Raw genomic sequence first — 24,934 nt, 5'->3', positions numbered from 1 at the left:
TTCTCAATGAAAATGTCTGTTATACTTTTAAGAATGCACGGAGTTACTGCTGTCTGCTATGAGAGGGGGGGAAAAAAACATCTGATGTGGGATTCTTGAGGGATACATGCTGGGAAACGCTCAATGTGTTTTATGGGCTATTTGCATAAAAGGCAGTTTTCTCTTATTGGGCCAATGGAGCTGAAGAAAGCAATTACTACAGTGTCGTACTGCTCAATGGGAGGTTTCCAAACAGAGAAATGTGACGGAAAAGGTCTTAGAGGATCACAAGGAATTAAAAATAAATACATAGAAGAGAATGGTGGAATATGTTGAGTGAAACGTGGAATTTATCTGAGCAAGAGGAAATCTGAGAATCACTTGGATGTGAGTGATCCAATCTCATGTTTAAGAAGTCAAAGGTAACAAAAAGCAGAGTAGTGACGCACAGTCTCCCCCATAATCCTGGCATCCACTCTAATCTCTATGACGTTGACACGGGTCACTTTATGAATGAATATTCATCAGGTGTGTCTGAGCTCCTCATTTAATCCATCCTACTCATAGCTTTGCTTGCTGTTCAACCTCCATAATCACAAAAGCAGTGCAATGAAGTGTGACCACTGAAGTAAACACCCAAGAAAAATATCAAAAACACACAGTAGGAAAAACTGTTCCCCTTACTGCCAATTCCTGTGTGCTTCTTTGAGTTGGTGGGTGGCACCTTGTGGGTGTTGCTTGCATGCCTATTTAAAGAGTCATATAGAACCACTTGTGCTTATTTAATGCAAAACTACTTAAGTCTCTCCTGAACACCATCAGCATAAATAGACAGCACAGTAAGTGTTTAACTGCGTCTGTTTATTTCTGCATGAGCCTCGTTAGGTGGCTAAATATTCTCTCACGCTTTTTGAGCTTAAGTGGAAGGTGTACTTCATCATCGTAAGTGTCTACACTATTAGTGAAACTTTCTGAAAATGGGCTTCCAACAGAGAAGCTCAGCTTCATTAAGTTTACATGTGGAGTATCTTTTAAGTGTTATTTTCATCACAATATGAATATAACAGTTTTATTTTCATCACAATATGGATATAACAATGTGATTGGAATTCCATTAGGAATCTGGACAACACCAAAACAAAGCATCTTGTTATGAAGGAGTGGAGTGGTGGGCCGTGCATTTAGTACTTGGGCCTACAGTGGGGATTTACACGACTTTACAACACAAACCTTTACTTTTCACGAACCTTTACTTTTTGATCTCATTTTTCACGATCTTAACTCCAAGATCTACTTCAATAGTTGTGGGAAGTTGCTGTTTATTGGCAGGAACTGGAACGCACTGTTTGGTGCGGCGATCCAGAGCATCCCAAACATGCTGAATGGGTGATATGTCCGTTGAGTATGCTGGCCATGCAAAAATTTGGGATGTTCTCAGTTTGCAGCAATTGTGTACAGATTGGTCTAGCTGGTCGAACTAAGGTCATCTTGAAGGTGAAGACACTGGATGTGGAGGTCCTGGGCTGGTGTGGCTCCATGTGGTTGGTTTGGAGGCATTGACAAATTCTCTGGAATGCATTTGGAGAGAGCTTATAGTCGAGAAAGGAACATTAAATTCACAGGCACCAGCTGTGGTGGACTTTCCTGCAGTCAGTGTGGCAACTTCAAGCTCCCTCAAAACTTGCAACAGATGTGTGCTGTGTGATAACATTGCCTATTTTAGAGTGGCCCTTTATTATGGGGAGCTAAGGCACGCCTGTGCAATAATCGTGTTGTCTAACCAGCATTTTGACATGCCACACCTGAGAGGTGGAAGGATTATCTTGGCAAAGGAAAAGTGCTCATAAACACAAATTTAGACAGATTTGTGGACAATGTTTGAGAGAAATAGGCCTTTATATACAAAAAGTGTTACATTTATATTTTGGTCAACCTAGAAACCATCAATACTATACAAAAAAAAAAACCTAAGGATGTCTAGCTTTTTGGAAAAAGTTCACTTAAAAACCTCTTTTTACATTTATATTCTTACATCAGGCAACAGACTGACCCATTTTTCAACAGTTGCTTTACTGTATGTGAAAATTCACGTCTAAATCAGAAGAAAATTGTTAGGTCAACTACTGTTATCAGTGACTTTTGGAAGTTCCACTATAGTACATGCAAATAAAACACAAAACAAACCCACACACAGGCGCATTGAAAAGGTGTCTCTTTATTTTCTTTTCATCATACTGTATATAATGTTCTCTCTCTAGATACAGGTAATCATATAATATAAGTAAAAGTGTGCTTTTATTCACAGCATTTGTCCGTGTCAGACGGCTGCTAGTTGGAGGTTTACGTTATAAAGTGTACAGAGATTCAGGCTGACAGCTATGTGTCTGTGCAACCTGTCCTCCACAGAATGTAGTAAGAAATCAAATAAAAATGCTTTATTACGTTCTAATTGGACAAATATTTGGAAATATGACAGCCATATTTTGCCATTATTATTACTATTTCTTTTCGGAATAATGATTAAAATACTATAATATAATTCATTAGGAAAAATCTTTTTCAATACAAACAAAAAGTTAGTGGAGTACATTTTGGACAAAATCCTACTAAATTCTGGTGAGAACAAGTTTGTCTGTGTGTTAAGCTGTGAGGGGAATACAGTCAGTTTGCCTGGGGTATTGAAATACAAATACTGTATGTGTGTGTGCGTGTGTATGTGTGTGTTTAGCTCATGATAGGGCTCAGAGGTATACAGCAGCGTCAGTTTGCCCCCCAACAGAATTTCAAGTCATCAGAGCACACACTGCATCAGCTTCACTTTAGGCTCCATCAGTTTTTTGTTGTTGTCATTTTGAAGCACTTCTGCACTGCACAATTGTTCTTCAGCATAACACTTTGACCTCACCACAAAAATACAATAATGCACACCAGCCCCCTTAAATAATTGCATGTTAGTCCAGGTAACAATTATAATCATTCATATATATATGTGTGTGTGTGTGTGTGTGTGTGTGTGTGTGTGTGTATATATATATATATATATATATATATATATATATATATATATGTATATATATATATATATATATATATATGTGTATATATATATATATGTATATATATATATATATATATATATATATATATATATATATATATACACACACACACACACACACACACACACACCCCATACATAGTTTTATTGGTTACGCTGCCTGTCATTGCATTCTTGATTACATTATAGTCAAAGTAGCCTTTTGAGGGGATGGCTTTGTTAGATAACAGTCTGAAGGAATTGTTCAAAAACATTTGAAGAAATCTGATCTGATTCTTGGCAGACTATTATTTCAAGCAAACACCTTGGTTGAGGCAGAGGATCCATCAACATGTGATTTGCTACAATGTCAACAATTTATCCAAGATGCCACTTGAACGCACCTGATGGTCGAAGCTTGGTAACACACCCTGTAATTTGGAGTCTTTCATCCTTGGTCAGTCAAGCGTAAAGAGCCACGGAAATGTTCTGCGTGTAAACAACAGTGAGCACAGGGCTTGAGGCAAAACCATAATAAAAACACATTGTAATTGCTCCCTTGTCAAAAGAATACATTTAAAATGAAAGAAATAACACCGGAAAGGCATCAAAAAGGACTGTTTAGGAATGGCTTCACTATGAATTCTTTTCATGGAGATTGCATCTCTGCATCTTTCAACATTAACAACAGAATTTTAATCTGAATTGGAAGTACAAGTGTTAAAAATGCTTTTATACAACCGTAATTGTGGTCATCGGGAGTAATCAGGGCTTCAGAGTCTGGATGGGGAGCAAACCCGCAGATGGCTTCTCTACCTCATGAGCCACACACATACACACAAACACACACATAAACACAGTCATTCTTGGGAAAGATAACAAAGAATGAGAAACAACAGTCTACAACCATGTGTGTCGATTCAAGACCAACGGTCATTAGGGTAACCACACATTGTTTTCCACCCTGATAAAACACCCCTCTGCCAGTCCAGAATCAACCACAATGACAGGGTACATGTGAGGAGTACATTTAGCAATCATAAACACAACATTCAGACATTCAACAACGTACTCACTAAATATCAGAATTGCCTATCAATGTTGTTTCTAGGAAATATACGCGTAATTAGCTGTAGGACGTCACACTGGAAAAGCCTCTCGGCTGATCTGGGAGCTGTCTGAAGGCAGGACAAGGCAGGCACTCCGTGTACAAGTGAGGAGAGGCGAGCTGCACACACACATACACACTTGTTGATATGAACACACGCACACACACATACACAAACATGCAGGCACATAAGTCCTCCTCACAAGTATTTGAGTGTGTTTGTAATAGCAAAGTGTAGATAGAGTTCGTAGCATATTTGTTGCCATTTCTGAGAACAAAATGCTCCACTGTGTTTGATTAACTGGCTCAAGTTACTTTTTAAAAGTTGTTTGTCCCCTAAAGAAAATCATCTCATGAATTCACTGTTTTTTTTCCATTACTGATTGTGTGGTTGATGTTGTTTTTTGGCCATTAACCAATGTTAGTTGTGTGTCGTACATTTGCATTGCTATACTTACGAGGACAATAGAGGAAAACCACGTGGTACAATGTTGTATGTGAAGTGTAAACATTTTTGACACACACACACAAAAAAAGGATAGTTAATACCGCATTTCCTAAAATAGCACCCTCCGTGGTTATAATGATTCATCACTGGTGCATCGTATAAATCGTGGATTTATTAAATAAGAGCTATTTTTCCCCTTCGGTGGCGCTAATAAGTTGTTGTAACTACTGTATGTAGACGTAATTAAGACAACACATGAACCCAGATGGAGGATAGATATGGCAACTGTAAGGCTGAAGTTTATGGCGGAGTTCAAAGTGAAAGTGCTGCCGTTATATTGCGATTTTTAACTTTAGTTGAGTAACATTATTTAATCATGAAAAACAATCATTAGAAAAATACAAAATTAAAACCCTCCCACTAATGGACAACTAGTACTCTCTGCAGTTGAGTAAATAAACTCTTCCAGCCACTATATGAGCAAATACGATATTTTTAGTCATTTTGAGGCATATCTTTACAGACTATTGCATTGGCGTTAATTACATTATCGATCATATCTACTTTCATGAAGCTTTTGTGGTGGACAGAAATGATCAGTAAGTCCTCGAAAGTATAGTAACCCATTTAAGTGTTGTTAAGTGTGTATTGTGTTGATCGTCCCACTGACTAACAAATTTAATAGTGTGAGAGAGAGGCTCTCTCCAACTTCTAAATCAGTTAGTCTCTATCAGAGGCTGCACATGTGAATCAATCAGCATTAAAGGAGAACATCAAAGTAGATTAATATACACAGACAACCATCCCAGATCCCCAAATCTGACCCATCAGTCACACCCAGTGCCCCAACCATCAATAGATTAATAAATATGTGACAGAGGTTGTCATCCTCCACACAGTGGCACCTTTAGAATAGAATATATAGCATTACTTAATAACAGTTATTTGTTTATACCCAGTCAAAGCTGTGTGACAGTACAAGTAAGATGGCAGGCCTCAAGGGGCACCCAGTAAACTGTCTTACAAGGAGCAGTGTGGCGTTCAGGGTGCAATTTGAGGTGTACTGTAGAGCAATGGAAGCGCTGGAAACAGATGGATATGTGGCATATGCATTGTTTGAGTTGTCAGTTTTGACATGGCTTATGAATGACCCTTGACGGACCCCTGCGCGGATGTGAGGGGGCCCTGATGACCAGCTACACTGCTACCACAGGTAAGTCTAAATGATAAGCCGACTGGAGGAACTATTTTCAGTAATATTTGGCACCAGGTATGATAAACAACATTTTGATCAGGTACATTGCTATCCTACGTGTGCGTAAGGTTTAATCCTTTGACTCTAACTACTTTGAAAAGTTGCCTACTCTAAATATAGAGAAAAACATCTTGTCAAGGCTCAGTTGTAGCGAATGTGGCCCGGTGAGTACTCTTTTCTGGAACGCTACTCAGACACCATGTTGCTTGTTAGCTATTCGAGCTGGTTTATAAACGCTTGTTCCCGTGCAAATGTACTTTTCCTTGTCTTCCCGCGTTCGCGCATCAATCCCATCCATTTAACACCCTTCGAACAATGTTGGTGCAACGCCGAGCATAGAAAGCCCTTGTGTGCTCCGCTTCTTTAAAAATTAAAAGCCCTTGCTTAAGAGAAAAGCACATTTTCCCTTTCACAGTCCATGACAACTGCTGATGTTGTAAAATTAATATTTACATGTGAAGGATAGCCGCCACAAGGACATGCCAAAATGCTCTCTATGGGGAGTGTTGCACATCTTTCTATATCAAGGTAATTAGCTGTCCCAAAACTGCTTAGCCTTGTTTTATTCTTATAAAACAGTGCAATGCTGATCAAGCGAAGTATATAAGTAAGCGAAAAAAATAATAATATGAATTTCACACTCTCGTTACTCATAGAATTTTTAGTTTGTAGCCATTCTATAAGCTACTCACATTCTTGCTAAATCAATTTCAATTAATTTTATGGATGTACGCCCTTTCAGACGCAAACATTTTTTGATTTTCTGTATGAACGGCACTAACACGAAATGGGGCAAAAAGGCATTGCGGGAATAATCTGCCTTTAGAGTTGGCGTCAGAACGGAAAGCGATTTGAGCATTTATTCAGTATCCTACTAATACATTGAATTTTCGATGTACACGTATGCGCTTTGTCCTCACTAGTAAGACAATTCAGTTCATTAGTAGAACAACTAAGGCCTGTCGCACACAGTGTGATGCGAACAAATGCCACTAAGTGGACCATTGCAAGAAAACAACAGTTGCTGACTTTTCGCCAGTCACCAAGTGATTAAGTACCGGACAACTACTGTCAAGCTGCAATGGAAAAACTGCAACCCTGTATTGGCTTTTGAGGCTTCACATTAAACATACTGTATGGTATTATTTTTTTTATTGAACCACAAAAACATGGCGTGATTGTCAAGTAAGAAACGGATGGCCACAAAAGAGGAAACGGGCAAGAATAATAAGAGTGTTGATATTTTGAGAGACTGTTGGCAATGATTGAGCTCCCAATCCACTGATGCACCTGTGGATTTCGATGACAGAGATGCCACGATTTGCTTTCTAGCCAAGGGGACATAATAAATTATAGTTAATTATTACTGTAAAACAGAAAATACAGAATACATATTGTATATACTGTACTTCAACTAACGGAGACAAATTCCTTGTGTGTTTTTTGGACATACTTGGCTAAATAAAGATGGCTATGATTCTGATACGGCTTGGCAGCGCCACAGTGGCTGGCTGGGTCTCACGTTTAAAATCTGGAAACATATTTTGTGTGTGTGCGTGAAAGCGCATTTTTGATTGGCTGTTACATTTGCGATGTGGCAACATCATGCACTGGCGATTCAAATTTTGAATCACAGCAAAGCCGGTGGCCGACTGTCGGCCACTCAAGAAAACCAGTGGTAGACCCCACGCACTGCGTGACAAGACAGTTCAGTCGGTTTCTGCCGCGTTGCTCAGTGAATGACTCAGGCGCACTAGTAGAACAACTAGGGTGGACTAGTAGCAAAGTTTGTTCCACTGCTGTATGACATTTCAGCACACTAGAATTACTAGGGTGCACTAGTAAAACAACTACATTTGTAGTGAGGCAAAACTGTGCATGCGTTGACATCTGTGTGCTACTTGTGCAACTAGAGAAATGCTAGAAGTTAACAACTGGAATTTTACATAACTAGTATTACTAGTAGCACACATTTGTTGGCTAGGGCAAAGTTTTGCCTTACTAGTAACATGTAGTTGTTCTAGTAGCGTGCCCTACTCTTTTTACTATTGCGCAGAAATGTCAGAGTAGTGGAAGGCAGTAGTGTAAAAAACATCACTTGGAAGACCAAGTCTTCTACTAAAAAGCTGAATTGACAATTAGGGACAAAGAGAGTACTATAGCATGGACAATTTAGCACACTAGTAGGATACTGAATAAATGGCAAAGCGGCTCCTGTGTGTAAGGGAATGTAGAAATGCCGTCATATCCCTGTCCTGTTATTTTGAAAGCGACTGTCTCTGCGCGCAGTACAGTATTTTATACGTAAATCCGACGCTGACGGCGTCACACATGTAATTATCTGATTGTGGGTTACTCTGACGCTGCGTGAAAACACACAATTGCGCCAATATCCCGCTTCGCTGGGTTCAGCGTAAAAGGCAAAGGCCGACAAATCCTGACTCTACTGTTACAGCTCTGATGCTGAAATTTTGCGGTATCATTCACAGCCCCCCTCCTCCCTGTTGCGGGATGTGTTCAGGTGTTGTCTGGTGATTTGATAAAAATCTCGCGGAACCAGACAATATGTGTTAGCGGTATAAAATGCTGTATATTTGCATCTTTCTTTGGACCAGATCAACATACAGTTTAAGCCTTTTACAAACACAACCCAGCAGGCCACGATAGACTGAAGCTTCATACAGTGTAAACCACATACAGTGAGTGGATGGGAAAATACCGCAGATAAATGTTTTTCAATATTGTAAACTGAGTTATTTTACGTGTTTGTTTTGAAATTGTCGACCACCGCCGTCCCTGCTTGTCAATGCCTTCAGGTGTACCAAAATAAATGGCCCCTGTACAGCATATGTGTCTACAGCGTTTTTCTGCTATAAATCACATCAAATCATGCTTGGCAAACTCCGATCCTGCTAAATTGAAAAGCTGAGCTGACACTGAAATGATAATGCAGATGTGTCGGTGTCTTTCTATTATCCCGTGACAGCAACATGCAGTATATTTAAGTGAGTATTTAAGTGTTACGAGGGAGACATATGGAGATGTATTGGTGTGATGTGTTCTGTGTTTGAACACACGTTTGTGGAGGTCACAGATAGAAGACGTGTGTTTGTACTGTATACGTGCATACAGTCAATGCACATGTATGGGACCTAAGGAAGAAGGGAAGGCTGTGACTGACACATCAATGGATGGAGCACAAACCCTCTGAATAATGCACGGTACTACTCTCCGGTCTGCTTTACATCGCGTGCCACATACCAATTCCTTCCGCCAATGCACAACAGAGACTTTAGACAAAATTGTTGAACGATATTCAGCAGGAGGTAGTGGGCGAGCATTTCCGTCCCTGTTTAATGTCTTTATGGCTCTGTCTAGAACCATATTCACAGCTAAGTGGTCTCCTCTCTTTCACAGGTTCCTCAATGCAGCAAGTCTATCAGCGGCACAGATGGAAGACTAGTGTGGAAAAGAGAGGGTGAAAGGTAGCGAGAATGAAGAGGTGAAGTGAGCAGCACAGATCAAAAGTGGTGGGTGAAAAATGAACAGACAAATCTTTTTTTTGGTGAAGAAATAAATAGAGAAAATAAAGAAGTATAAGGAAGCACCAATGATCTAAAAATGACCATCTAAAGGTGATGACACCCGCAACAAACAAACAACTGACCAGCGGTCAGCTAAAAAAGGAGGTTTGTCACCAGGGATGAACTCAATTCACCTTCAGTACAGTATGTCTGTCATGACAGAAGCTAGTCCATGATTAAAGCAATCCAAAAGGAGCATACAGCATATACCTGTACATATACACGGACAAATGCATCCGTCATTGATATTTTGAAGTCAGCTGAACTGAAAATAGAATACTGCACTCATCTGACTGATCTGCTACCAAAGAAGGACAGATGTCCTACCCTCCCCCCTTTCTCCGGTTCACGTTTCATTCATCTTTTAGGAGAATCTGCCAAAATAGCAAACCACTCGAGATGGAAAAATCCCAAAAAGCCAATTCATGAATAGAAGCTGATCATAAACAGAATGAATGAATGTGCCAACTACAGAAACATGAGGTTGGAGATGGGAAAAAAATTCTCCATTCAAACGGCTCGTGCTACACACACTGAAATGCTCACTGGGCTCAGGATTCACAGTTCAAAGGCTAAAAGTTCACAGTTCACAGTCAAGGTATTTCGGATGCCCCAGTACCCACCATTCCCTTTTAACCCCGTGTGTCCCCTGCCTGCTTCAGTGAGCACTCCCTCTCTCAGCCTCCTCCTCTTTGCTACTGTGATTGGTTAATATCTACAGGGAACACCTCTCAGACAGGCGTGGTCCTGCGGTTGGGGTCCTTTGTGTAGTCTTTAGTGAGCGTGCTACTCTGGAGGAAATCCCTCTCAGAGTTGAGCAGCCCGGCTAGGCCGGATTTGGTGGCGGCGTTGCCCGCCTCGCGTGGGTTCAGCGTGTACATCGGCATCTCAGAGGCGCCGGGCCCTGTGTAGCCAACTTTCCCCAGTGGCGAGGCATCACGGCTGGGAACCTCAGACGAGCGGACACTGGAGCGGCGCCGGAAGCGGTAACGATAGGAGGGGATGCGGCTGAAGGCGGACTTCTTGATGAGCTCGGTGCGGGACTTGGCCCGCTGCTTTCGGTGCTTCTCAATGAACATGTGCACAGCCAGCACACCCACCATTTCTGCCATTATGAAGGATAGCGCCCCAAAGTAGAACGACCAGCCGTAGGAGTAGGACTTCTTGCTGTCACTTTGTCCCGGGTCCCCTGAGTTGGCCGAAATATAGACAATAATTCCAATGATGTTACTGAGGCCTGGAAGGAAAAAACAAATATATCTGATCAGCACAACTTTTGAGGGGATTTTAGGGTAGTCTTATTTTAACCATTGCAGCTTTTCCCCTGCTATATCGTGCTCCATCAATTGCGCCCCCGCTATATCGCAGATGTCTATCTCTCGCAAAAAATTCCTGCTGTATCACAGAAATATAATATGTACAATTTGAGTTTTGGGGGAATTTCTGCTTGAATTGCTTTGCAGGATGTCAGATTAACCTCCCAGAGCTGCAGTTTGGATGTGAACTGCATACCACCCTCAACGATCTCAATAGGGTTGCGGTCAGGAGAGGATGGGGGCCACAACATGATTTTTTCTCCTTTTATGCCCATAGCAGCAAATGATGCAGAGGTATAACTTGCAGTAGGTGATTGTCCACTGACTGGATGGTCCAGACGGATGGAGTCGTGGATGGTTGGTGGAAGTCCACCATGTCCCAACAAGGCTGCTAAGTTAGTAAGGAGTGGCGGACTGGCGGTGCATGCATTTTATTTTAGAGGCCCCTTCACGGTGTGAAAATGACCTCTGAAATGTATGTGGACTTTCTAACTGATCACTTTCTTCCATGGTTCCAAAAGAAGAATCATTCTTTCATTAACAAAAACATCTTAAAGCGTGACAATACATCTCAAAGAAATTCAAGCAGGAACTCCAAAAACTCACAAGTTTAATGGATGTAAGAATTGTGGGACTGCTATCAAATAAGCGGTCCTACTATACCAACATGTAACTTGACTTGTTATGATTTCAGTAAATATGACCTCCTAATGCTGCAAATCCAATAAATGACTATTTTTAGTTCTTTAAAACATGTCTTGAAAGTCTGTTGTGCATAATAATTTGGAACAGTACATTTTTAAGTTTGTTTATGTAAAAAAAATACTGTTATCAATGGGAGGTTTGTTCAAAAACATTAATTATATTTAATGATGTCAAAATTATGCCAACTGTCATTCTATTTAAATTGGTTTAATTTCACAGCTTCTGAAATTGCAAATTTAATTGAAATCAGAAAAATAAAGAAAGCGATCGTACTGTAAACAAGAAATTTCATACAAACAAAACATCCATCCATCCATCCATTTTCTGAGCCGCTTCTCCTCACTAGGGTCGCGGGCGTGCTGGAGCCTATCCCAGCTGTCATCGGGCAGGAGGCGGGGTACACCCTGAACTGGTTGCCAGCCAATCGCAGGGCACATACGAACAAACAACCATTCGCACTCACAGTCATGCCTACGGGCAATTTAGAGTCTCCAATTAATGCATGTTTTTGGGATGTGGGAGGAAACCGGAGTACCCGGAGAAAACCCACGCAGGCACGGGGAGAACATGCAAACTCCACACAGGCGGGGCCAGGGATTGAACCCGGGTCCTCAGAACTGTGAGGCTGACGCTCTAACCAGTCGGCCACCGTGCCGCCACAAACAAAACATGCTCTAATTAATTAATTAATTAATTATGCTAAAATAGTTTAGATTTATAGAAATCTTTAGAATAAAACATGATGATTTAAATACAAATACTGTTGAGAGTAAAAAGTAAACTGAGGGAACTGATGGACAGCCAGTCAAAACAAATGCAGCCGACAAATATGTGAAGGAGAGTGGTTGTGAAGCGCGCACACACACGTACACACACACACACACTCACACACACGCACAAACTTACACACACACACACACACACACACACACACACACACACACACACAGCTGGTCTCTCCTATTCCATATCATTAGTCCAGAATACAGTGCTCATGCAGTGTGGTGGAACGTACAGAATGGGGACAATTAGCTGGCTGTAATTAACCACAATCAGCGCCACACTTTTGTGGTAAATAATTACCAATTTGGCCTCAAGAATTTACTACAAAACCCCAGTGGAGCCCTCCACATCGCACTGAACAGCAATTACAGCCCTCTTTGTGTGTCGGGGGCAAGAGCAGATGTGTGTGTGTGTGTGTATGTGTGTTTATGAGATATCCTATGTGTCTAGAGTCAGGGGCTGATGATGTGCGACTGTATCATCGCGTGCTTCAAATCTCAATTTGGCTGCTGTGTCCAATCGCCACAATCTGACTCCACAGACCTCCTCTGTGAGCTTGCAGTCCAATGTGATCCTCAACAAATATAAATTATAAGAGACTGGACCTGCTTAGTAACAGCACGGTGGACGACTGGTTAGAGCGTCTGCCTCACAGTTCTGGGTTCAATCCCTGGCCCCGCCTGTGTGGAGTTTACATGTTCACCCTGTGCCTGTGTGGGTTTTCTCCGGGCACTCCGGTTTCCTCCCACATCCCAAAAGCATGCATGGTAGGTTAATTGACAACTCTAAATTGCCCGTAGGTGTGAATGTGAGTGCGAATGGTTGTTTGTTTGTATGTGCCCTGCGATTGGCTGGCAACCAGTTCAGGGTGTACCCCGCCTCCTGCCCGTTGATAGCTGGGATTGGCTCCAGCACGCCCACGACCCTAGTGAGAAGCAGCTCAGAAAATGGATGGATGGATGGATGGACCTGCTTAATCTACTGTATGTGGCTGTCTCCAGCATCACACACACACACACACACACACACACACACACACACACACATGCGCATTGATGTTTGAATATGTAATTAAATATGAAAGAGCAGATATGTGGCTTCAACTAAGCGCCTTCTTTTCAGGATTTGTAAACATGCGAAGTAGGTTGATTGAAGACTCTAAATTGCCCGTACGTGTGAATGTGAGTGTGAATGGTTGTTTGTTTATATGTGCCCTGCGATTGGCTGGCGATCGGTTCAGGGTGTATCCCGCCTCCCGCCCAAAGATAGCTGGGATAGGCTCCAGCAGCCCGCGACCCTAGTGAGGCTTAGCGGTAAAAGAAAATGGATGGATGGATGTTTTGCTGTTTTGATTTTAACGCCAGAACAGGAAATGAACGTCACAAAAAATGCAACATGAAAAGAGATTTGAAGCAAGAAAACCAAAAATGTGTAGAGTGTAAAAGATCCTTCTTATTGTAACGACCAAATCTACTTTATGCCACTTTAGAGACACATTTTCAGTGCACACTGACCTGCGGAGACAAAGAAGATTCCTGCGCTGAGGATGACATTGTGGCGGCTGCGATAAAACTCACTGGCGGCTACACAGAGTCCTCCCAAGAACAGCAGACCCACACTCATGATGGGGAAGATACTGGAGGCACGCACTGCACCTGTTAGGTTAAAACAAGCTGTTTGCTTTAGGAAATTTGGCAGTCACACGAAACAGATTACCAAAATAGCAGCAATGGATGTCACAATGCCTTCACCTATAAACAGCACACAAGTGACCGCCCTGAGGTACTTTTCAAACTTAATGCTCGGTGTTGAACAACTTGGAGACAGCGCTGAATGAAAGTAGAGTTGATGTTTTTGATGTTTTTTCAGCACAGTACTGCAGTCCCCAACCTTTTTTGCACTCCGGAATGGTTTCACGTGAAGAGATATTTTGATGGACCGTTATAGAGACAAATAAAAACAAATGACTAATAATACAACTTACCGTTATGTTGAATGTAGTTGCTGTAATTATTAGGAGGCTGAATGTTTCTCTTCAATGAGCCGGCCGGTCTCATCTTGTGTTCCATAGCATAGCGTGTTGTAAATACACAAGGTGTAATTCTCTTTTTTTGTTTAGTTTGATAGTAAACTTATTTAAACTGGAAATGGCATCAAACAGCTTGTAGCCTCTTGATGAATTGTTCACTATTTGCCAAAGTGCTACTTATTGTGAAATGTGTGAATTTGAGTTCACTGCCCGTACAACGCTTGTATCTCAGATTTATTCTCACAAGTCAAAGCACAAAAATTGCCCAATGACGGCTCATAGCTCCAAAAATTCAGAAGTAGAGTCACTCGTATCTCAAGGCACCACTGTATTTGAGGCTAAACTTGCATAGTTTGCAAGTAACTGTGCTACCGGTCTAATCTTTGGTAAAGTATTTGCGCATGCTGGTAGCGTATGCCAGCCGTATAGTGACAAGTCACTCACAGTTTTGTAAAGCAACAAAAGCAAGTGTCGTGATGATGGTGGGGGTGCTGTATCATACAACGTTTTTGGTGATTAAAATTGTCGTTAGCACACAGTTGTTACCCCTGCATTTTTGGACATCACATTTTGGCAATGAAGATGGAGCTTCACTTCAAGCTTTAAACGTCGATGCGTAGTAGTACAGTTGACTTCTCGAAAAGTTGACTAATCGTTTCAACTCATTAATGCCATTGTTTCCATCGAAACCCCTGAAAGGCAGCGATATATCGGTGAAAATGGAGCCCACACAACAAGCTCGGCAGAGCTAGAAACTTAAACATGTTAAAACAGAGCAAAGAGAGAAGAAACATGGATGAAAAACAAGACAGATGGAGAGTGTCAAAGACACATATGCAGGCCAAATAATGAGAAATATTTTGTTAGGACCCCATATGTGCACTTAATGTGATGGCATATTGAAGATTTGCTGCAAACAGCCTGTCATAGTGGACTGGGTTGTGTTGAAAGCTGATATGTGGAAAAAATACCTGTACAAAAAGTATTTTATTGTATTGTACTGTATTGTTACAAAACATGACGAGCATTCCTGAAAGGGCGGTAACCAATGATGTTGTGCGGTTAAGCATACAGGCCACGCCCTTTTGGCCCACACCCCTGGGCTGAATGAAATGACGGTCATTAGGTCTTGGCTTCCTATTGGCTGGCCAGCTCTCAGGCTTGTGTTCGAATTGGCAGGCTCTGGGGATGTTGCTCCGTGTTCAGTGCAGCAATGAAAAAAGAAGCTCTAGCTGAATTTGTTTCTTTTTTTCCATCCCTCTGTTGCTGTTAATATTTTCCTTGCCATCCATCTTTCCAATGTTTACAATCAGAGGAAAAAAAACATCCTCTACCATTTTCTTGCCTAATACTTTTATGGATGTATGAGGGAATAACAGGGTCGTTTTTCATTTTTTTTCTAACAAACTATAGTTATTGATGAAAGCCTGTACGCTGGTTATATCACTTGCACTCAGGTTATGCATCTCTCCCAAGCAGAATCTTCCACCTTGCAGGGAAAAAAGTAGAAAAGAATATTCATTTATCTCAGCCAAGGTAGCACGAGAGTGGTCTATCCATCTCTTCAGCGCATTGATGTTGTTGATCCATGCTGCCTCAAACAACGACTGTCCAATCAGTGATTGCAAGTACAGCAGGCCTGTCAGGCTTAGATACAGTATGTCCTTTGCTTTTAGTTGCCAACCCTAGGTATTCTCATGATTATTTTGATATAGGATATTATGATAATATTATGATATCATAATTACTTTCTCCTCCAGCAAAGTATCAGAAACTGCTATTGTACACATATTTTTAATGTTGAATGCAAACAAAGCATTCCTATCTGAGATTTCACTGGGTAATAAAATTAACAAAAATAAAAAAAAATGTCTGCCCCTCTGAGAGAAAGTTATAGACTAAAAAGGAAATTAGATGCTTATAACAGTTGAACATTGTTATGACTAAGCATGGTGGAATGTGATGTGTGATTATTAATAAACGTACGCAGTAGGTATTCAGCAGCATCAGCCTCATAGTCAGCATCCTCTGGAAAGTGATCAATCTTCTTACACACACCTCGGAAGGTTCCTGGAGAGGGAGAACAGGAGTGTTTGTGAAACAGCATTTGTTTAAATTGCCATTAACTGTATGTAAAACATAGGCATTGACTTCCAGGCTTTATTTGTGTTCAGTTTCACTGGAGGCTTTATCCCATCAGCTTCTTACTTTTCCACCGGTGGTGAATCTCTCTCTCTCTCTCTCTCTCTCTCTCTCTCTATATATATATATATATGTATACATATACACTGTATATAGAGGATAAGGATTGGCTGGCGACCAGTCCAGGGTGTACACCGCCTCTCGCCCGAAGATAGCTGGGATAGGCTCCAGCACGCCCGCGACCCGCGTGAGGATAAGCGGTACAGAAAATGGATGGATGGATATAGAAGATAAGCGATACGGAACATGAAAAAAATATATATACATACAGACCCTTTCCAAAAAAATTTAATATCATGGAAATTATTATTATTTCCATAATTCCATTCAAAAAGTTAAACTTTCATAGATTATAGATTCAGGGCCTACAATTTAAACAATTTCAAGTATTTATTTGTTTATTTTTAGATAATTTGGGCTTCCAGCTCATAAAACCCATGAAATCAGGAATTCAAAAAATTAGAATACTGTGAAGAAATCAGCCCAAATTTTTCAGGCCATACATGTTTTAAACTGAGTGTTACGTACTAATCACCTCCTAAACTCAAAGCACCTGCACAGGTTTCCGCAGGTGTCATTAAATTGCTTCAGTTGGGTTCAATATGGGGAAGACTGCAGACAACTGTCCAGAAGACCATCATTGATACCCTCCATAGGATGGGTAAGCCACAGAAGTTCATAGCTAAGGAGGCTGGTTGTTCACAGAGTTCTGTGTCCAAGCATATCAATGGAAGGACAAAATATAGCAGGAGAAGATGCACCAGCAAAAGAGATGACCGTGGGCTTAAGCAGATTACAAAACAGAGAAGATTCAAGAATCTAGCAGAGATACAGAAAGAGTGAAATGAGGCGTGAGTCACAGCTTCAAAAACCACCACATTCAGAGGCATCCGGGAGATGGGCTACAACTGTCGGGTTCCTCTGGTCAAGCCACTTCTGAGCCTGAGCCAATGTAGGAAGCGTCTCAATTGGGCCAAGGAGAAGAAGGACTGGACTGTCGGTCAGTGGTCCAAGGTCCTCTCTTCCAATGAAAGTAAAGTGTGACTTTCATTCGGGAATCAAGGTCCAAGGGTTTGGAGGAAGACGGGTGAAGAACAGAACCCAAGCTGCTTGAGGTCCAGTGTGAAATATTCACAGTCAGTTATGATTTGGGGTGCAATGTCCAGTGCAGGTGTTGGTAAACTCTGCTTTCTTAAATCCAAGGTCACCGGAACAGTCTACCAGAATGTTTTAGAGGACATGATTCCTTCTACTGAGGACCTGCATGGAGATGCAGATTTCATCTTCAATGCAGGACCTGGACCCTGCCCATCCCGCCAGAAGCACCAAAAACTGGTTTGATGCCCATGCCATCACAGTGCTTGACTGACCAGCCAACTCGCTGGATCTAATCCCCATTGAGAATCTATGGGGTATAATCAAGAGGAAAATGAGGGGCACCAGACCCAAAAACAAAGAAGAACTGACAGCAAGGTTCAAGGAAATCTGGGCTTCCATAACTCCCAGGCAATCCCACAGGCTGATTGCCTCAATGCCACGGCGCATCGAGGCAGTGGTTAAAGGAAAGGGATTCCCAACCGAGTATTGAAGATTAACATATTGTTTTGAAAGTACCGTATTTTGATTGATTTAATATGACCCTAATTTATTTCTTTTTTTTGACAAAAACTGAGAAGTAAATGGTGATTTCTTCACAGTATTCTAATGTTTTGAATTCTTAATTTTGTAAAAATAAATAAATACTTGAAATTGTTTAAATTGTGAGCCCTGAAGCTCTAATCTTTGAAAGTTTAACCTTTTGAATGTAATTATGAAAATAAATAAACTTTTCCATGTTATAATTTTTTTTTGGAAAGGGTCTCTATGTATATATATATATATATATATATATACAAATACATACATACAGGGTGATTGAAAAGTAACTCCCTATTTTAAAATACTTATAATTTATTCACATGTTGTAATATTTTTCTCAATTCTTTTGTGTATGTTCCATGATGAAAGGAGCAAGTCTATCCTACCAAACCAACGACTTATAAATAAAACTCCATGCAATACACTTTCTTCTCATGCTCATTTCTTGTAAGAAATAAATTACAAGTACTTAAAAATAGGTAGTTATTTTTACTATTTATATATTTATATATATACAGATACAACAGATATTTGAGTACTATATATAGTATTTCCTGATTTAACAAAACAATGATTATAAAACCCACAATGCTTTGTGTTTCATTCGATATATTACGGTAGCCCGGATAACACAAAATACATAACACTTGGGAATTTAAGTAACGATGCCAAGCTGTTCTGTAAATTTTGTCATTCAGGGATGATACATTTTTTTCAGGTTGTAGGCATAGCTTGAAAGCTAACTCCACAGTGAAGTGGTAGAAATGGGCCTTGTAATAAAAACAAAGTAACTCGCAATTCCGCAGAAAACCACTGATGCGAGAAGACGCTCATGCCTCATGCCAGAATCTTAAGGCTTCATTTTAACCACGGCCCAAAAATCTGGACAAGTCAAATGTTGAAAAAAAGTTTAACTCTATACTGTATCTCAACAATTCAGTACTACAATGTTTTCAGCAATTATCTTCATACACATACAACATATTTAGAAATAAATCTTTGAATTCACTTTACAGGGTCTTTAAACAACTTGAAGCCTGTGCCTGTCACAGTGACAATAAAGTTATATTCTATTCTTATTGGGAAATTTATTTACTGCCCAATTGATGCTTGTTGTGCAGAGAGTTGCGTTGAGTTGAGTTCCTCGCCATCAAAGAGCGCCCATATCTCTGTTTTGGGGGGCTGGAGGGGATTAATGGCATTTAAATTCATTCCAATTGGTAAAACTGATTTGATATACGAGTGAATTGGGCTACAAGCTTGTACTAATTCAACTCGTAAGTCAAAGTACCACTGTATGTGCGTAACAACACATACATAGGGTGATCAGACGTAAAAGATAAAAAAATAAAAATAAAACAGCAGTAGAAGAGAGAAAGAGATGGCATAAGATACCGGACTGGTAACCTTCAGGCCATTTGTGGGGAAACACTAATGAAAAGTCTTATGATGCCTGCCGCACACATGCACATGCACAATTACCGTTCTGAATCCAAACACACAGACAGACACACACACACACACGTTAAAGCAGCCATCAAGTGTGCCTACACAAACCGACTAAGCTCATTAAAGTGATACATGAAGACTATCAATCATGCATGTAAGTGAAAGCCCTTGGATTATTTATATATATAGTGTGTGTTTGTGTTTGTGAGGAGGAAAAGTGTGTTTGTGTTGTATCGACTGGGCTGCGGATGCTACGAGCAAGCGTCGTGTGAGCCAGAGAGTGACTCATCCTCCTTTGTGGAAGTCCTTCAGTGCTCACACACGCATCCCTCACCACATGCACAGGTGTGAATGTGTGCACGCGCTCGCTGCATGCGGCTTAATTCCTTCCCATCATCCTGTCCCATTCACACATGGTCAACGCCACAGGGGATAAGGGGTGTCGGTGGGACAGGGAGGTGATGGTTTGGGGGTGAGATGAAGGAGGATGGTGAGAGAGGAAGTGCTTGTGAAAGAGGTTTGGGGATTGAACGGCAGAGGAACAGGAGGAAATGTGCTGCTGATCCATTTGCATATGAAAAGTTTCTTGTACTTCACATCATCCATAAATTGATTAAGCCAGCAAAATGAGTCATGGCTTGATGGTTGTTACGCCGATTGACACATTTCAGGTCTTCAATATTTATAATTAATAGAGTTTTGATATGAATGATAGTTTTGATATGAATGAGAGGACGTTTATCCATATTTATACAGTAACTTGTGATACTTGATCATTCATGTGTCTTACAGTTTTTCATCTTGCTCCATTTAGAGCTCAATGTGTTATTCTTGTTACAAGACTTGAAAATAAATCCCAGCCTGAGAAAAAAATTGTTGCAGTATTTTTCTTTATTCTTTTGGCACTCATCCCAGAGTTGTACTGAGCTAGTTTTAAAACAGGTCACAACTACAGTGTCTTTTAAATTGGCTGAGACATTTCCAAAAGCAGTGTGATTCTTTTTTTTTTTGCAAAGGTTCTTTCACACAGGGACTATTTTTCATCTTTTGGCTAAAATGTAAATATTCAAATATTTAACTTATACAATGACAGGTTCACAACAGAGATCTTCTTCTTTTCCTTTCGGCTTGTCCCGTTAGGGGTCGCCACAGCGCGTCATCCTTTTCCATGAGAGCCTATCTCCTGCATCCTCCTCTCGAACACCAACTGCCATCATGTCTTCCCTCACGACATCCATCAACCTTCTCTTTGGTCTTCCTCTAGCTCTCTTGCCTGGCAGCTCCATTCTCATCATCCTTCTACCAATATACTCACTCTCTCTCCTCTGGACGTGTCCAAACCATTGAAGTCTGCTCTCTCTAACTTTGTCTCCAAAACATCGAACCTTGGCTGTCCCTCTGATGAGCTCATTTCTAATTTTATCCAACCTGCTCACTCCGAGAACGAACCTCAACATCTTCATTTCCGCCACCTCCAGCTCTGCTTCCTGTTTTCTCTTCAGTGCCACTGTCTCTAATCCATACATCATGGCTGGCCTCACCACTGTTTTATAAACTTTGCCCTTCATCCTAGCAGAGACTCTTCTGTCACATAACACACCTGACACCTTCCTCCACCCGTTCCAACCTGCTTGGACCCGTTTCTTCACTTCCTGACCACACTCACCATTGCTCTGGACGGTTGACCCCAAGTATTTAAAGTCCTCTACCCTTGCCATCTCTTCTCCCTGTAGCCTCATTCTTCCCCCACCACCCCTCTCATTCATGCACATATATTCTGTTTTACTTCGGCTAATCTTCATTCCTCTTCTTTCCAGTGCATGCCTCCATCTTTCTAACTGTTCTCCAGCTGCTCCCTGCTTTCACTGCAGATCACAATGTCATCTGCAAACATCATGGTCCACGGGGATTCCAGTCTAACCTCATCTGTCAGCCTATCCATCACCACTGCAAAAAGGAAGGGGCTCAGGGCTGATTCCTGATGCAGTCCCACGTCCACCTTAAATTCTTCTGTCACACCGACAGCACACCTCACCGCTGTTCTGCTGCCCTCGTACATGTCCTGTATTATTCGAACATACTTCCGCATGCAGTACCACAGTTCCTCTCTGGGTACTCTGTCATAGGCTTTCTCTAGATCTACAAAGACACAATGTAGCTCCTTCTGACCTTCTCTGTACTTTTCCATCAACATCCTCAAGGCAAATAATGCATCTGTGGTACTCTTTCTAGGCATGAAACCATACTGTTGCTCGCAAATACTCACTTCTGTCCTGAGTCTAGCCTCCACTACTCTTTCCCATAACTTCATTGTGTGGCTCATCAACTTTATTCCTCTATAGTTGCCACAGCTCTGCACATCACCTTTGCTCTTAAAAATGGGCACCAGTACACTTTTCCTCCATTCCTCAGGCATCTTCTCACGCGCTAGAATTCTATTGAACAAGCTGGTCAAAAACTCCACAGCCACCTCTCCTAGATGCTTCCATACCTCCACAGGAATGTCATCAGGACCAACTGCCTTTCCATTTTTCATTCTCTTTAATGCCTTTCTAACTTCCCCCTTACTAATCATTGCCACTTCCTGGTCCACCACACTTGCCTCTTCTGCTCTCCCTTCTCTATCATTTTCCTCATTCATCAACTCCTCGAAGTATTCTTTCCATCTACCTAGCACACTGCTGGCACCAGTCAACATATTTCCATCTCTATCCTTAATCACCCTAACCTGCTGCACATCCTTCCCATCTCTATCCCTCTGTCTGGCCAGCCTGTATAGATCCTTTTCTCCTTCTTTAGTGTCCAACCTGCCACACATGTCATCATATGCCTCTTGTTTTGCCTTTGCCACCTCTACCTTTGCCCTGTGTCGCATCTCAATGTATTCCTTTCGCCTCTCCTCGGTCCTCTCAGTGTCCCACTTCTTCTTAGCTAACCGTTTTCCTTGTATGATTTCCTGTACTGTGAGGTTCCACCACCAAGTCTCCTTCTCTCCTTTCCTGCCAGAAGATACACCAAGTACTCTCCTGCCTGCTTCTCTGATCACCTTGGCTGCAGTGGTCCAGTCTTCTGGAAGCTCTTCCCGTCCACCGAGAGCCTGTATCACCTCTTCCCGAAAAGCTGCACAACACTCGTCCTGTCTCAGCTTCCACCACATGGTTCTCTTCTCTGCCTTTGTCTTCCTAATTTTCCTCCCCACCACCAGAGTCATCTTACACACCACCATCCTATGCTGTCTAGCCACACTCTCCCCTACCACTACCTTACAGTTGGTAACCTCCTTCAGATTACATCGTCTGCACAAGATGTAATCCACCTGTGTGCTTCTACCTCTGCTCTTGTAGGTCACCCTATGTTCGTGCCTCTTCTGGAAAAAAGTGTTCACTACAGCCATTTGCATCCTTGTTGCAAAGTCTACCACCATCTGTCCCTCCAAGTTCCTTTCCTGGATGCCGTACTTACCCATCACTTCTTCATCACCCCTATTACCTTCACCAACATGTCCATTACAATCTGCACCAATTACGACTCTCTCTCTGTCTGGGATGCTCAGAACTATATCATCTAGCTCCTTCCAGAATTTCTCTTTCACCTCTAGGTCACATCCTACCTGTGGGGCATAGCCACTAATCACATTACACATAACACCCTCAATTTCAAATTTCAGCCTCATCACTCGATCTGATACTCTTTTCACCTCCAAGACATTCTTAGCCAACTCTTCTTTTAAAATAACCCCGACTCCATTTCTCTTCCCATCTACACCATGGTAAAATAATTTAAACCCTGCCCCTAAACTTCTAGCCTTACTGCTAGCCTTTCCACCTGGTCTCCTGGACACACAAAATATCAACCTTTCTCCTAATCATCATGTCAACCAACTCCCGAGATTTTCCTGTCATAGTCCCAACATTCAAAGTCCCCACATTCAGTTCTAGGCTCTGTGTTTTCCTCTTCTCTTTCTGCCAAAGAACCCGCTTTCCACCTCTTCTTCTTTTTCTTTGACTTCGACTTCGACCCACAGTAGCTGAATTTCCAACAGCGCCCTGCAGGTTGACGGCGCCGGTGGCGGACGTTGTTAACCCGGGCCACGACCGATCCGGTATGGAATTCTTTGGATGAACGCTCATATTTGTTTGGCAAGGTTTTAAGCCGGATGCCCATCCTGACGCAACCCTCTGCATTTATCCGGGCTTGGGACCGGCCTACATTTTGCACTGACTTGTGCCCCCCATAGGGCTGCATTGTTCACAACAGAGATAATTTGATCAAATACCCTCTCTGAAAAGAGGTACACTGATCTGCAGGAAGTAAAGAATCGGCAAATGTCTCCGACCACTTTAATTGGCAAATGCAGCTCAGAGGAAACAAGCTAAAGTGCAAGCCCTGTGAAGCTAATTACTTCACTTGAATCTGCTCATTAAATGGGACCAAACATTTGATGTAGCGCGTGTGCATATGACAGACTGCACACCGTTTGATGTTTAGCAGTCTTCTGTTGCTGCTGCAGACAGCTGCTGCACATCAGTGTAAGCTGCAATCACCTTAGGTTCGATGAATACGTTTTGACATCCACCCTAAGACTCCACAATTAATAGAGCAGTTCTAAATTTCCCAGTTTTTGGCATGGCCAGAGCATCAAGAAGGTGTGTTTATATTATGATAGTGGGGACCACCTTTTACATATAACAGTAGTCTTCAAATGGTGATTAGTTTTACTTTATCATAGTGGTATTGTACATTTTTATACCTGTATGGCATTTAGAAATGTTAAAATGTCATTGTCAATGTCAAACTTTGCCTGTACAGTTAATTAAGGGTTTATGATGGTGATAGTTTACCTGGAGCAAGTTCATTCACATTATTTCCCATGTAAAAACTCAGTTTGTGTCACAGAATGAATTGTGTTTGTGGCTCCACTGTAATCATATACAACTTATTATTTACCACGTGACAGGAGCTGGAATGTCACAATTAAAATTTTACCAACCACTCCAAGCATGGTGGTCACTAATAAGTGTAAATCTGAATTTTTTTGATTTTTTTTTTTTTTACTTGCTGGCAAGAGCTGACTAAAATATAATGAAAGGAGGATGCCAAGATTGACATTTTACTGTCGGAATACAAAGTATATTTTTTATCAAGCCAAGTTAGTTGTGTTGGATTGTTCATACTCATGAAGCTATGTTCCATTATCTGACAATTAAGTTCCGTTTCCAAAACACTAGGGTGATACATGATTAAGTTTTGTTATCCATGAAATTATGTTGGAGTTTCGGTCACTGAGGAATGGTGGTTTTAATATGACTCCCCCATTTTGTGATAACACCCAAGGCCAGAGATACCTTCTGCCAAACAGTCATAACGAAACCTTCTGATGTGTATAAGAGGAGTTAGCTCA

General features: G+C 41.4%; 1 protein-coding gene across 1 annotated transcript in view; it reads right to left on the bottom strand.

The window, feature by feature from the left end:
* Window positions 1-3,147: 3,147 nt before the first annotated feature.
* cacng3b (calcium channel, voltage-dependent, gamma subunit 3b) overlaps window positions 3,148-24,934 on the bottom strand; it is a 40,366-nt gene continuing 18,579 nt past the window's right edge. The window contains exons 2-4 of the mRNA XM_061749884.1: window positions 16,231-16,314; window positions 13,730-13,870; window positions 3,148-10,648 (exon numbers count right to left, since the gene is read on the bottom strand). Coding sequence (XP_061605868.1) covers window positions 10,143-10,648; window positions 13,730-13,870; window positions 16,231-16,314 — 731 coding nt within the window. The 3' untranslated portion in view covers window positions 3,148-10,142. The remainder of the gene's footprint in view (window positions 10,649-13,729; window positions 13,871-16,230; window positions 16,315-24,934) is intronic.

The sequence above is a fragment of the Phyllopteryx taeniolatus genome, chromosome 16 (assembly GCF_024500385.1).
Source record: "Phyllopteryx taeniolatus isolate TA_2022b chromosome 16, UOR_Ptae_1.2, whole genome shotgun sequence".
In the NCBI taxonomy this organism is placed as follows: domain Eukaryota; kingdom Metazoa; phylum Chordata; class Actinopteri; order Syngnathiformes; family Syngnathidae; genus Phyllopteryx; species Phyllopteryx taeniolatus.
Note: the sequence above shows the minus strand (reverse complement) of the source record. Positions and strands in the feature narration are given on the sequence as shown.